The 15,521-nt window shown below is 36.4% G+C and overlaps 1 protein-coding gene across 1 annotated transcript in view; it reads right to left on the bottom strand.

The window, feature by feature from the left end:
* The window catches only part of ADAM10 (ADAM metallopeptidase domain 10), a 149,545-nt gene that overhangs the window by 86,909 nt on the left and 47,115 nt on the right, over positions 1 to 15,521 (bottom strand). Inside the window, exons 2-3 of the mRNA XM_007958450.2 lie at positions 7,620 to 7,738; positions 3,413 to 3,571 (exon numbers count right to left, since the gene is read on the bottom strand). Coding sequence (XP_007956641.2) covers positions 3,413 to 3,571; positions 7,620 to 7,722 — 262 coding nt within the window. The 5' untranslated portion in view covers positions 7,723 to 7,738. The remainder of the gene's footprint in view (positions 1 to 3,412; positions 3,572 to 7,619; positions 7,739 to 15,521) is intronic.

Here is a 15,521-nt window from a genome sequence, read left to right as displayed (position 1 = left end):
ACACAGCTTCATCGTTCTCCCATGGAATGGCTAATCGGTTCAAACATCAACCTTTTGGTTAGCAGTCAAATGCCTTAATCACTGTGCCACCAGAGCTCCTTCCTTGGAATAAAAACTGTAAGAATTTATACCTCTCTTCCATGAGTGAAGCAGAAGAATACAGGGTAAAGAACAAAGGCTCCACAATCAAGTGACATAATTTTTCTAAGCCTTAGTTTCTTCATCTATATAATGAGAATAAAGCAGGACAACAGAAGAACTGATGCATTCAAACTATGGGGTGGCCATGAATATGGAATACACTGTGGAATGCCAGAAGAACAAACTCAGTCTTAGAAGAAATATAACCAGAATACGCCTCAGAAGCAAGGATGGACCTATCATCAGGAAAGACCAGTTGCCAGAAAAAGGCAGCATAGATAGTAAAATACAGGGTCAGGGGAAACCCTCAATAAAGTGGATTGGCACAACAGCACAACAATGGACTCTTATCAACAATCATGAAGATGGCACAGGGCTGGGCAATGTTTTGTTATATAGAAAGTCACCAAGAATCAGAGCCAACTCAATGGCAACTAACAATGTACCCCATAGCGTTCTTGTAAGGATTAAATTAAATAATGCAAGTAAAGGCAGTGTCAGGTGCTGCTGCTACTACTACTATTATTATTACTAGAACCTTAGGTGTTATATTTAGAGAATTTAAAGGGTCAATGAAAACTAAATTTACTTATCTGTCCTCTAGAATGGGGGTACGTTAAGTACAAATGAATACTACCACCTGTTAGGTAAGGATGGTTTTTACATTTTTAAACAGCTGGAGAAAAAAAATAACAATATTTTGTGTGTGAGAAAATGATATGAACTTTAAGTATGCATAAATAAAGCTTTATTGGAATACAGCCATGCTCACTCATTTACATCATCTCTATGGCTATTTTTACATGACAGTATCAGAGATAAGTAGTTGCAACAGAGATCATATAGTCTGCAAAGCCTAAAGTATTTTATTTACTATCTGACTGTTTATAAAACAAGTTTGTCACCTCTGCTCTAAAATCTAGAATGTAGTAACAATTTAGAAACTAAAAAGTTAGTATTTTCTTTCTTTAGCCACAGTTAATCTGACAAATTTTCATATAGTTTTTCAAAAGTTATTATCTAAATTTGTAAGCATTAAAAAATATGTTCCAGGCAATTTGTTCCCATACTTCTCATCCTCTATCACTATATTTCCATTTACTAGAGAAAGTTACAAACCAAATCACTTTTAATATTATTATTACTAAGCTCTAAAACTACTATTGGTATACAGTAGCATAAAAAATTTGAAAGGGCCTCCTTACTGTGTATGAGCTTACAGTTATGTGAACATGTAAAAAATAAGAACCAAAATCAATGGTAAAGTTAATACCTTTTGGTATTAAATTGGTAGAAAATTAAAAAGCTTCAAGATCACGGATTCTCCAACTTAATTCATCATCTTTGGGGAAAAGAAAGATTGACATAAAGAAAGATATTCAGAAGTTAGTATAGGAAGCAACATGAAAAATACAACTATATTACAGGGAAGAAATGAAAGGGAAAGAAAAAAAAAAACACAGACTACCCCTAAATATACAAACAAGTAGCTAAGAGAAGGAGTAAACACAATCATAGAAATCAACAGAGGCAGGCAAGCACAGCAGAGGGCACTGATGGAAGCATAAGACAAAGGAAAAATATGGTTACAACATGACAGGAAGGGAATGGTAACTTCAAAATCTGAAATTTACCCTTTTCTTTCTCCTTCCTTTCCCAAACAGTCTAGTTTGATTTTGAATCATTTATAAAATCTAACAGAGAAAACATCATAGAGAAATTATTCCAAGATTCATTAAGTATTTAAGAAGAAACTGCTGCAAAGATGAAAGGTTAACTTAGAATAGTACATGTGCAAAAGAAACAGAAACTGCATTTGAAGAAATTATATATCCTGATAGGGAAGGTAAATATACAAAAATTATCAAATTACTAAGTAAGTTACAAAGCAATATACAGACCAGGTACATGATAATTCTGTTGAGAGAATGGAAGTCAAAGGAGTTCATATTCTTGGCTGTGAAGGAGGACTGTAGCGTGGAGCTTGAGGAGAAATGTAGAGGGGAAATTAGAATGGGAATTAAATAGGGATGAGTAAGAAGAGTGGCAAGGGGCATTAATAAATTCATGATTTAGCAGAATAACTATGTTATTTTCTACAGTAAACGAGCATCAGAGATAACAAGCAGTTGAAAAGGCTACAGTGCAGACACTGTGGGAGCTGATGGAGCAAAAAGTCAAAATGGTTAAGGCATGCCAGTATATCACTAGAGGTGAGAATGAAATTATTGACCATAAATTCCTGGTTGTAGAAAGGAAAATGAAGCCATGATAAAGCTGCCAACTGAGGAAAATATGCAAAATATGTGAGGCTAATCTATTTACATTCAAAAATTTAAATAAGTATTCAAGAGGCATGTAAGTTAGAGGAATGTATTTCTGTACTATTACAATGAAGTACTCTACTGATTGATGAGCATGGATATATAGACAGTGGTAGAATTAAAAGGTGAAGTCTAAAATCATTTTCTACTCTTAAAACACAAGAAAAGAACTCTACCAACAAATTATTATCATATAAAGACCATGGTAGAGGATAAAATCTATAAAGATAAACCTGGGGTCCTGCCAAGCTGAGGTCAAAGAAATAGTCCAAGTACCAAAATACTTAAAATATTCTTTTAACACTAAATAAATATCCATATTGCAGTTTACATAATACAATGATATTCTAGCTTCAGTGGGCCACACACATGGCTGATATTAGCAATGAAGATTTCTAGTCTCATCAGAATTAGTTGACATGTAGTTTAAATTTGTCGTATTATCTCAAGAAAACAAGACTGGAATGGACTGACAAAGAAACAGCCTCATATACAGACCTATTTTATTCATTACATTGAGACTTTCCTTGTGAAACTAATCTCTAGCCTAATTAATAACTTAAGAAAAATAGCTAAGAGTTCATTTGTCTCTGCATAGATTTTTTAATTTTATTTTATTTTATTTGGATTTGGGTGAAGATTTACAGAGTAAATTCACTTTTCATACAGCAGTTCACATATACTTTGTCTCATGTCATTGACCAAAATTTACAATGCAGCAGCTCCCCTCCCACTTGCTCCCCATAGTTACCTTCTCCCAGTGTTCATCCCTTCATACTCTTCTGTACCCTGAGCTATCTCCCTGTGCATAAGCAGCCCTTCCTTCTCCCATGATTGTTCTCTCCAGGGCGTGTGTCTACTTGAGGTAAATGTTTAACTCACACTCTGCATAGTTTTAACTATTCATATGCCTTGAATATGCTACTTGATAAAACTTAAGTACTTACTAATATCATCTTCATGATAAATGACAGAATGAAATGGCAGAGTCCGGTCTTTAATATATCTCTCTGCTGGCTCAACATAAAATGTGCCACCACGAGTTTGGATGAATCCTTCAAATCTTCCATCAATAACAGAACCATGGCTAAAACTTCCTTCTTCACCTATTAATGAAAGCAACAAACTCTTGAAAAGTTGATTTGTACATAAATGTTCAATTCATACTGCTTTAAAAAGATATATATATAATGAATACAAACTTAGTATTTAATTTTATCTATTAATGCATATATCTAGCTATGAGACGGGAACAGCAACTACTACTTAAAATATACTAATTAGTAATAACAACAATGAGAAATACAATGTCATTCTTATTGATAAATCATATTCCCAGCACACAGCACAGTGACTGGCATAAATTCAATATGCATTCAATAAATAATTGTTAAATTAACTTAAAAAGAAGGCACACAGACACTGCTAAAATAAACTTTTTCAAAATAAAGATATTAAAAGTGTCTTGAAAATTTTGCTTTAATTTGCCTGTTAAAAAAAAAAATGCCTTTCCCATCTGACATAGTGTATATGATAAACCTTCCTTATCACCTTTATGTTTTATAAATGTATGTATTTTTAATAGGAAAGTGTCAAATATTTCATAAGCAATTAGAACAAAAGTATACTAACAATCCTATTTAAAGTATCAGACAAATAATTTGTAAAACTGCTCCATCAATCATAGTTCTCTAGGAAAATAAGTAAGAGAAAAAAGGGCATGTTTGGTTCTTAACACAATCACATTGAAAAGCTGAGCACTAAACATTAAATGAAAAGGAGGGACAGAAGACAGAGGAGGTTCTTTAAAAGTTAAACTAACCTGTTACATTTTTCTCTTTAAAACATAAACCAGGCATTTCACAATTGCTAAAGTTGAGCTCTCGTGGTGTAACACCTGAGCATTTGACTGCTAACCAGAAGGCTGGTGGTTTGTCAAACCCACCAGCTACTCCTCAGAAGGAAGATTGGGTAATCTGCTTCCATAGTGATACCGCCTCGGAAACCCAGGAAGGGGTCACTATGAGTCGGAATCAACTCGATGGCAGTGAGTTAATTTTTTTTTATATATATATTAACACTAGTGAGCTGACTTTGAATTAATCCTGGACTGACGCTCAAAACATTGGTATTTAAAAATATACTTTCCTTGACCCACATCTAGCAAAACAGGGCAAAGACTATTAAGTTATTTGCCTCACAAAATAAATGATAAGAAACCTGTATTAAAAATCTAGTCTGGTGAAAAAAAATATTCTAGTTACAGAATTGTAAGAGTACAAAAAGTTTTTAATAATTAGAGGTTTAGTCTGCATGTGAGAAAAATTAAGTATAAAAATGTCTCATTTATCTGGCATAATCAGAAAAACTAAAGAACACTTCTTAAGCATTTCATTTTTCTTGTTGTTGTTGTTTTTAGGTGCTGTCGAGTTGTCTCCTACTCATAGTGACCCTATGCACAGCATAACAAAACACTGCCCAGTCTTGTGCCAGCCTCACCATCCTTGCTATACCTGAACCCAGCATTATAGCCTCTGTGTCTATCCATCTCATTGAGGGCTTTCCCTTTTTTGTTGACCCTCCACTTTACCAAGCATGATATCCTTCTCCAGGGAATGGTTCCTTCTGACAACATGAGCAAAGCAGGTGAAATGAAGTTTGGCTATTCTCGTTTCCAAGGAGCATTCCAGCTGCACTTCTTCCAGGACAGACATGTTAGTCCTTTTAGCAGATCATGCTACTCTTAGCATTCTGCTCCAACACCACAACTCAAAAGCATCAACTCTTCTTCAGTCTTCCTTATTCACTGTCCAGCTCTCACATGCATAAGAGGCAACTGAAAATACCATAGCTTCCGTTAGGCACACCTTAGTCTTCAAGAACACATCTTTGACCTTCACTAGAAAGAGATCTTTTGATGCAGATTTGCCCAATACGTCATCTGTCAATTTCAGACTGCAGAAGTTGGTAAAAATCTTCAATTTCCTCATCTTTGGCTTTGGTGGTTGGTGCATAAATTTGAGTAACAGTAGTATTAACTGGTCTTCCTTGTAGGCATATGGATATTATCCTATCATTGACACCACTGTACTTCAGGATAGATCTTGAAACACTCTTTTGACAATGAATGCCACACCATTCCTCTTCAATTTGTCATTCTGGCATAGTAGATCATATGGTTGTCTGATTCAAAATAGCCAAAACCAGTCCACATCAGCTCACTAATACCTAGGATATTGATTTTCATGCATTCCATCTCATTTTTGACAACTTTCAATTTTCCTAGAGTCATATTTGTACATTCCATGTTCCAATTATTAAAGGATGTTTGCATCTATTTCTACTCATTTTGAGTCATGCCATATCAGCCAATGGAGGTCCTGAAAGCTTTACACTATACATATTGTTAAGGTTATCTCTACTCTGAGGAGTCAGCTCTTCCCTAGTCAAATTTTGAGTACCTTCCAACCTGATGGGCTCATCTTCTGGTACCATATTGGACAAGTTTCAGGGCTATTCATAGTTTTCCAGTAACATATCAGACAGTGTTTTACTGCAATTCATAAGGCTTTCACTGGCCAATTCTTTGAGAAGTGGATGGTCTCTTCCTTCTTCCAAGTCTGTCTTAGCCCGGAAACTTCGATGAAACGTGTCTACCATGGGTAACCCTGCCGGCATTTTGCAATACCAGTAGCATAGTCTCTGGCCTCACAGCAACACATAAGCCACCACAGGACAACAAACTGACAGATAAATTCATCTCCCTCAGTTGTTCCTAACCCCTCTGCACTCACCTACTTCAGGTCCCGGCCTTAAAATAAAGCTGCCCCCCAGCAAAAAGCAGCCCCGGAGCCCTGCACCCCCCTACCTTAGGCCCCAGCCTTAACAAAGAGCTGCCTCCAAGTGTAAAGCAGCCCCCAAGCTCCGGGCCCACCTACTTCGGGCCCCGCCTTAATACAGAGCCACCCGCAAGTGAAAAGCAGCCCCCAAGCTCTGAGCCAGCCTACCTCAGGCCCTGGTCTTAAAATAGAGCTGTCCCCAAGTGAGAAACAGCTCCCAAACTCCTTACACACCTATATTGGGCCCCGGACTTAAAATAGAGCCACTCCCAAGTGAAAAGCAGCCCCCAAGCCTCACACCCAGCTATCTCAGGTGCCGGCCTAAAAAAAAAACTTAATGTAATTTTATATGAAAATCTCTAATATATAGCAATAAAATTTGAACCAGTTCAACTTTTTGTTAATAACTGAGGATTATCTTGAGTATTTATTTAGGGTTATAACACAATGACATTTTGCCTCTCTCTAATATTCTGAGTGGGGGCTCCGATGGCATAGTGACTTAAGCATTTGACTGCTAACCAGAAGGCTGCTGGTTCAAATCCACCAGCCACTCTTCGGAAAGAAGACTGGGCAATCTACTTCCATAGAGATACCACCTCAGAAACCCAATGAGGGGCTGGTATGAGTTGAAATTGACTCGACAGCAGTGAGGTTTTTTTTTTTTTTTTTAATATCTTTAGATGGCTTTGATTTTTCAGCTATTTTATGACTTCTATAATTGTTCTGTTCTTCCCACTACAAAACAATGAAATATAACTTTCTACTGGGTTACGTGTGCTTTTCCCCTGCACCTTCCTCTCCTCCCTCCACCCTAACACATTTTTACTCTGATGTAGCAAAAGAAATTTGCTAAAACTGAACAGAAGCAAAGATGCTAAATATCCCTTAAGGGGGATTTTCCTATGAATTATTTTGTCACATAATTTCCAGCTGTTAAAATTTAGAAGGAAGTTTCCTTCTAAATTTTTCTTCTTTTCTTATAAAATGCAACAAAGTTACCACTAATTTCTTGCTTAGAAACCAAGAATATCAGAAAATTATAGAAATCATCAATTTTTCCTTTTTCAAAAATCTAACATTTTGGAGGTAGTAAAGAAAGTCAAAATTCATACCTTTCAGAAGCCAGCATACATGTAAAGATAAATGCAAGGATTACTCTATTTTTCAAAGACCATTACCCTTCACAACATGTTTCATTTCCTCGGGATTTAAACAGCTTTCTAAAATATTTGCTTATGCTTCAAAAAAATACATACTTCCTTATGTAGAAAAAAAAAATAAAGAAAGGAGTTCTTTTTAAGGTTCAACTTACCAAAAATATGTCCAGTGTAAATATGAGAGGTATCATAATCAAGTACTTTATTTGATGTTTCTACTTTAAATTCATCACTGAAAAGGGAAGTGTCCCTCTTCATTCGTAGGTTGAAATGTCTGTAAAGTGGGGTGGGAAGGGGAAAAAAACTGAAATTAAAATAATCCAAATTTTAAAGGAGTTTTTAAAAATCCGTAGAATATGGGCTGTGTCACATTTAGCTCTATGGAAATTATGCTGACCAAGATTTTCTTATAAAAGTTCTGCTCTGAAATTCAACCTAGTAGCCGTGGTAGGATTCTAAATTATGTACAATTAAACATAAATGTTGGGGATATATTAAAAATTAAACGCCTAAAGGCTGATTCCTACAAAGTAATACAAGATCATTCCAATAGCAACTACACTGTTTGGGGATAAAAACAAGCTTTTTGACCCAATTACTATGATTCTACCTGTCTTACCTTGCCAATAATTCTGTAACTTTGCCATTTTCTCCCACTTTCCGCAACTCAAATGAGATAATAGATAAAAGTGGAATCTATATTAGGCACTTAACATCTTTTCTCAGAGAAGCAGTGTGCATGCTCTTTCTTTTACACATATGCAAACACTAACTTTCAACTCTTTTCTTTTTATCTGGGGCTTCTAACTCTTGCAAATTTTATTTGGACTTTCCTCAATTCAATTTGGCAACCCCAAAAGACCTTGATCCTGGCTGAAATTATACTCATTCTAATTGTTCTATATAAAAGAGAGGGAAAGACCAAAATACTGGAGTAAAATTAAATAAAGATTAAAGTCCAATGTCACTCATCTCTGAAAATATGACAATAATCTAGGGTTTATAAAAAACTTGGGATTGACCTTTTTTTTAAAAAAAAATTGTTTTATTAATTGTAATTTAGGTGAAAGTTTACAGAGCAAATTGAACTTAAGCTTAAAATTTACTGAGCCAGGATTCTTATCTGTGAAATGAAGATAATACATTCTATCTATCTTATAGAACTGATTTAAAAATTATAGAGTTTATAATGTATGTTAACTTAATAACAAAGTCCTGGTACATAGGACACATACAATAAATGCAAAAAAAAAAAAAGCTATTATTAAACACCTAAAAATATATCAATAAAAAAGTATATCATCTGTTATAATTGCTATATAAAGTCTGTGCTTAAACAAATTTCCACTCAATGTTCTTTAAACACTAATAACAGAACTATTATGTTCTTCTAGTTTTTGTTTTGCAAATATGTTTTGACGAGTACTCTAAGAACTTCATTATTTCAAACATTATATAAATTTGTAACACATGAAGTCAGAGTGGCATGGGAAAATAGTAACTGTACACATTAGTGGTACAAATAAAATCATACAAATTCTATAGCAGTAAAACTGGCGAAAGCAATCAAAATTTAAAATTCCCATACTCTTTGATAGAGAAATCCATTTCTAAAAATTTATTTTATGCATACTTGCACATAGGAGGTAGTATTTCCACATAAGATTATTCACCTTAGCAATGTCAGTAACAGTGAAAGACTGGGAACAACCACACTAAATAAATAAATTATGATACATTCATACTATTATATTGCCACACAGCTAAAAAAAGAATGAAAAGTTTTTCATGTAATAAAAGCAAAGATCTCTAAGTTGTGAAGAAAAACAAAGAAAAGACATGAGGTACAGAAAGAGGAGTATAGGAATGCTATCATTTCTTTAAAACAAGGATTTGGGGAAGAAACAATATATTTCCACATTTCTGTAGAGAACATTTCTGTGTGAGATATATATTATCAAAATATGCATCAAGTCTCTTGAAGGATACAAAAGAAATTAAGAATAGTACAAAATAGAAAAGAAATTAAGAAAATTAATAACAAGAATAGGAAATGAACAGCTGGAAAATGAGAAAAGGTGACTTTATTGTATATCCTTTTGGACTCTTTGAATTTTGAAGCATATGAACTTTTTATTCAAAAGCTAAATGTAAATTAAAATAATATCTAAAGATACAAAATAAAAAATAATGCTTGAGAAAAATTCCTTTTCCATTTCCAAACAACTGAACTAGAAATAAACTGAGATTTCTACTGCCAACAATGACAGAGAAAGCATTTCTGGACTTGTTTTCCCACTATAAAAATAGAGTTTTTCCTTAAAATCATAAAACAAAAAAGTATGAAAAGGACCAGGTTTGCTAGTCTAATAAGTCCTGGTGGAACCCCTCAGACTATGGTGCCTAGCTGCCCTCACGTCTGGAACTGAACCCACTCCTGTGGCTTCCAGCCAAACAAAAGACAGGCATATGAACATTTACATTAGGTAAATACACTCCTTGGAGAGAACAATCATGGGAGAAAGAAGGGCTGTTTAGGCATAGGGAGACAGCTCAGGGGGCAGGAGTGCATGGAGGGATGGACACAGGGGGGAAGTGAGACAGGAGCTGTTGCATTTTGGTAAATTGTAGTCAATGTCATGAGACAAAGTGTATGTGAGCTGCAATATGGAAAGTGTATCTGCTCTGTAAACATTCACCCAAATCACAATAAAAATTAAAAAAAAAAAAAAAAAAAAAGTGAGTTCTATGATTGCCCATAATAACAGCATGATTGCCCTAGCTATCTACCTGGAGGCATTTTTGGACTACAACTTCCGAAGAGGACAGCAGTCTCCCTATGTTGAGGAGACAGAAGAGGCAGTTGATTTTGCAAGGTACAGAGTGGCAGAAAAGATGATACAAATATGAGAAAGAGCTCCAGAAATCTGGATAGGAGTTCACCTTTTGTCTCTGACTGAATACCAAGATGACACACAGAGTGGACAATCAACAAGGGTGGGCCAAGGAACAATTATTGAGTAGCTGTAAGAGGATCAACTATGGGATCTTTCAAGGAGTAGAGATACTTTCAAATTCTAAGGAAGCAAACAGGGATTTTGTTGTTGTTTAATAGAGCAGCCAGAAAGGTCACCCTTAGAAGCAGGGACAAACTAGATCTATAGTAAAGGCTACCCATCATCACTGGTGGAGCAGTGTTAAAGTGCTTGGTTACTAACTGAAAGGCTGGCAGTTCAGACCATCAGCTGTACTCTGAGGGAGAAAGATTTGGTAGCTTTGGACAACCTATGGGCAGTTTTACTCTGTCCCATAGGGTCACTCTGAGTCAGAGTTGACTCGATTGCATTGAGTTTGGCTCCCCCGCCCCAGACCTACCTTGTTGTTGTTGTTGTTATGTGCCGTCGAGTCAGCCCCGACTCATAGCGACCCCTCCTTGGGTTTCCGAGGCAGTATCACTACGAAGTAGGATTGCCCAACCTTCCTTCTGAGGAGTGGCTGGTGGGTTTGAACCGCCCGCCATCTGGTTAGCAGGCAAGTGTCTTAGCCACTATGCTACCAGAGCTCCCTACCTTAACAAAGCTTAAAACACAAGCCTTAAAAACATCAAGCTGACACACAAAATAGTACTTAACTATTTTGCAAATCAAACTTACCACCTTAAAAAAAATTCAGATGATTAAACAAACTATGGTATATCATTCCTTGGATTATTATTCAGTAGTAAAAAGAAACGCACTTTAGGTAAACACAGAAACTTGGATAATCCTCAAGGAAATTATGCTGAGTTAAAAAAAAAAAAAAAAGAAGAAGAAGAAAAAAACAGCCAATCTCAAGAGGATGCATATTGCATGATTCCAGTTTATGTAACATTCATGAAAGAACATAATTACAGAAATAGAGAATCAAAGGGTGGTTGCTGAGGTTAAGGGTGGGGGGATTCATTATAAAGAGGTAACATGAGGGAGTCTTGTGACAGCATAGCTCATTCTGTTAACTGTGGTGGTAGCAAGATTACATAAACGATAAGACTGCATAAAGCCATTACACACACATACACACACACACACACACCAGTACATGCATGACTACTGAAATCTGAACAAACTCTATGCATTATACCAGTACCAATTTCTTGAACAATACTGATCCTGTGCTACAGTTGTGTAAGAAGTTAACAGCGGGAAGAGACTGGGGAAAAGTACACAAGATTTCCCTGTGCATTTCTTTGCAATTTTCTATGAATCTATAATTATTTCTCAGAGCACAAAGTTTTTAAAAATCTAGACATATATTACAACATTGCATGTTGTAATTACATGTAAAACATTACATATTACAATATTAAAACAGCAAATATCCAATTTAAAATTACTAGATATGAAGAGGCAAGAAATATGTCCCAAAGAAGAAGAAAAACCAAAAATATTGCCCTAGAAATGACAATAATGATGAAATTGGCAAAGACTTTAAAATAGCTATTGTAAAAATATTCCAAGCAAAAAACATGAGCATAATGAGAAGAAAACACAATGGGCTTTTAAAATACAATGAAACTGCTAGAGCTGAGAAACATAACTTCTGAAATTTAAAAATAAAAAAAAATCACTCCATTGATTTGAGAGCAGACTAGACAGGGCAATAGAAACTATCCAACTTGTTACACAAAGGCATATCCAAAATCAAACCTGCTGCTGCGGAGTCAATTCCAACTCATCAAATGAGCCTAGAATTGTCCCACAGGGTTTCTAAGGCTATAAAGCTTTACAGAATCCAACGGCCAGATCCTTTTGCTGTGGAGCAGCTGGTGAGTTCGAACCACCAATCTTTTGATTAGCAGCTCAGCACTAACCACTGCACCACTAAGGATCCCTGAGAGAGACAGAGGACTTTTTTTTTTTTTTCCCCAAAACTTTACTAACCCATGAGACAGAGTTAGGGAGACCAAAAAAGAAAAAAAAAGATAAAACGAGCAGAATGTTCTCAAATTTGATTTTTTAAAAAAATATCAAACCACAGATCTAAGAAGCTCAATAAACTCCAAGCAAGATACGTACAAAGAAAAACAAACCAAGACATGCCATAGTCAAACTGCCTAAAAACTAGTAACAAAGAGAAAATCTTAAAAGCAGCTAAGAAACTTGCAGGAGAACAAAGATAAGAATTACTACTGATTTATCATTAGAAATTACGCAAGCCAGAGATATTGGGAAAAAAATCCTTTCTTATGCTGAAAGAAACACAATGTCAACCTAAATTCTACAGCTAATGAAAATATTTTTTTAAAAATTATCAATAATAGGAATTAAAGAGAAGACATTACTAACAGTCCTGTGAATATTAAAAGGAAAGAAAATATTAAGAACCACTATATCTCAATTACTTAGATAAAATAAACTCCTTAAAAGATTTATATTATGAAAACTGTAATATAGTTGGGGCTCTTTTTCCCCTTACAATGCTGTCTTGACACAGTTTTTAGACCATAATAGAGGCTATTGGGAGCTCTGGTAGCATAGTGACTAAGGCACTTGACTGCTAACCAGAAGGCTGGTGGTTCAAATCCACCAGCCACTCCTCGGATGGGAGGTTGGGCAATCTACTTCCATAGTGATACCGCCTTGGAAACTCAAGGAGGGGTTGCTATGAGTCAGATCCGACTCAACAGCACATAACAACAACAGAGGCTGTTTAGTTCTACTCTACCCTCCCTTATCTGGTTCTCACACTTCTAGATTACTCAGCATGCACAGTAATTGCCCCATGGCCAGGTACCAAACAACTAGGGACAACCCTTATGCCCACTGAACCTGTAGAATTATTCAAAATGCTCAATTCCCAAGAAGCCTGTGAAACCTAGCTATCCTCATCTTGTTTGCCATATATAACCCATTACCTACAATTCCAGCTTACTGTTACTCTATCATAGGGTACAACCTCTTGAGTGGTCCTACATGGTATGCTGTATTTTTCACCCAGAGAAATGTGAATATAATAGAACCTTTAACACTTTCATGGTCTCTCTTTCTATCTCTGTCCCTGTTTCTCTGTCTCTTGATATGTGCCCGACTTTACTATCTCTCATCCAAGACAACAGTAATTAAAGCAAAAACTACTGCAAAATATAGAAAATCTGAATAATCTCATTATTTACTAAAGAAACTGAATTCATAGTTTAAAACCCTTTCACAAGGAAAATTCTGGGTTTTTTTCATTTTCTACAAAACTCTTTTAAGATAAAAGGAGGCCAGTATGACTCTGATCCCAAAATCAGAGATAACTGCATTAAAGAAAACTATAGACCAGTATTCCTCATGAACATAAACACAAAAATCCATTAAAAAAAAAAAAAAAAAAGGAGCAAACAGAACACCAAACCCACTGCCTTCAACTCAATTTCAACTCATAGTGACCCCCACTGTGTTTCTGAGGGGTAAATCTTTACAGAAGTAAACTGTTCCACCTTCCTTCAGTGGAATGGCCAGTGGTTTTGAACTGCCAACCTTCTGGTTAGCAGTCAAATGCCTCACTGCACCATAACAGCAATATATGTATCATGTGAAAGCAGGGTTTACTCTAGGAATTCAAAGTTGGTTTTAACATTCTAAAATTAATGAACATAATTCATTATTAAAAAGGGTAAAAAAAAAAAAAATACATAATCATCTCTGTCTGGAAAAAAAAGAATAACCCAAACTCAATGCCATCAAGTCGATTCTGACTCACAGCAACCCCCACTGGGTTTCCAAGGCTGTAAATCTTTACGGATGCAGAATGCCTCATCTGTCTTCCACAGAGGGGATGGTGGGTATCGTGGTTATCTGGTGCCACTCTGATGGGAATATACCACAAATGGGTAACCAGTCCCGATGTTACCAAACCACAAGGCAGGCCATTAACTTAAGTTCATTATAAGTCTGAAGGTCAGCAGAGCATAGCAGGCTGCTGAACAATGACATGGCTACATGTAGGGTCCAAGCATGCCATAGGCTAGAGAACATTCCCAAGGCTTCTCCTTATATACAGGAAGCAGACCACATCCCAAAGGCAGCTACTCAGCTGCTTGTGGTAGATCCCACCATGGAGTTGAGTGCCAGCCTATCATGGGGAATAACTACCAGCAGCTGCCCAGCCAAGTTGACACACAAACTGAACTACCACAGTAGGTTTGAACCACTGACCTTTTGGTTAGCAGCCAAATGCCTTAACCACTACACCACCAAAGCTCCTTAATCATCTCTATACAAAAGCCAAACCAAGATTTCTGGTAAGATGGAATAATAGGCAGACAAGCGACAGAGATCCTCTTCAATAAAGAAAAGAAAAACCAATTGACAGAGATACAGAAAATAATCCTGAAGTCCTGAGCTTTGAAAAGAACTATACAGAAGTGGATTAGGCACCAACTAGTAGAAAAACCTGAATGAAAACAATGAGTACAGAGATGGTCAAAGCTGCAGACTGTCAGCTACTCTGACGAGACGAACAGCCTGAATATTTCCAAGTGGTGTTGGGACCTGAGAATTGGCCTAAAGATCAGTCCCAGTCACCAAGGGCTGCAGGGACAACTGTCTGGTGGCCTATGACTAGGAAGGGAAACAGCAAGGAGGGAGACAACATGAGCTGTGGACTTTCTGCTGTCCGGAGGGCACAGCCATTCTGAATGTTTACAAGTGGCAACCATTTTGGATTTTAAAGCAATAGCATTCTCATTCAGATTCCAGGGACCCAAAAACTGACTCTGTTTGCCAGGGGCGGCAAGGAAATACAAGAGGCTGACAACAGGAAAAGAGACAGGTTGTGAGTGTCTAAGTGCTGTCAACTACTGAATACAGGAGCACAGCACAGTAACCTGCCTGTACAGATAACATACAAACAAGACAAAGAAAACGAAAATTGTGGGCAAGTCACTCCAACATATTATCACCAATTAAATACCAACACAAAAAAATCACAATGCCTTAAAGACAACAGAGCATCACAGTCCACACAAAGAAGCAAGAGAAAGCAGGAGAAACAAGGGACCAGGATACAGACCCAAAACACATCCCTGAGGAAGA

This window comes from Orycteropus afer, unplaced genomic scaffold, assembly GCF_000298275.1.
Source record: "Orycteropus afer afer isolate SDZICR_OR568_19922 unplaced genomic scaffold, OryAfe1.0 scaffold00015, whole genome shotgun sequence".
Classification (NCBI taxonomy): domain Eukaryota; kingdom Metazoa; phylum Chordata; class Mammalia; order Tubulidentata; family Orycteropodidae; genus Orycteropus; species Orycteropus afer.
Note: the sequence above shows the minus strand (reverse complement) of the source record. Positions and strands in the feature narration are given on the sequence as shown.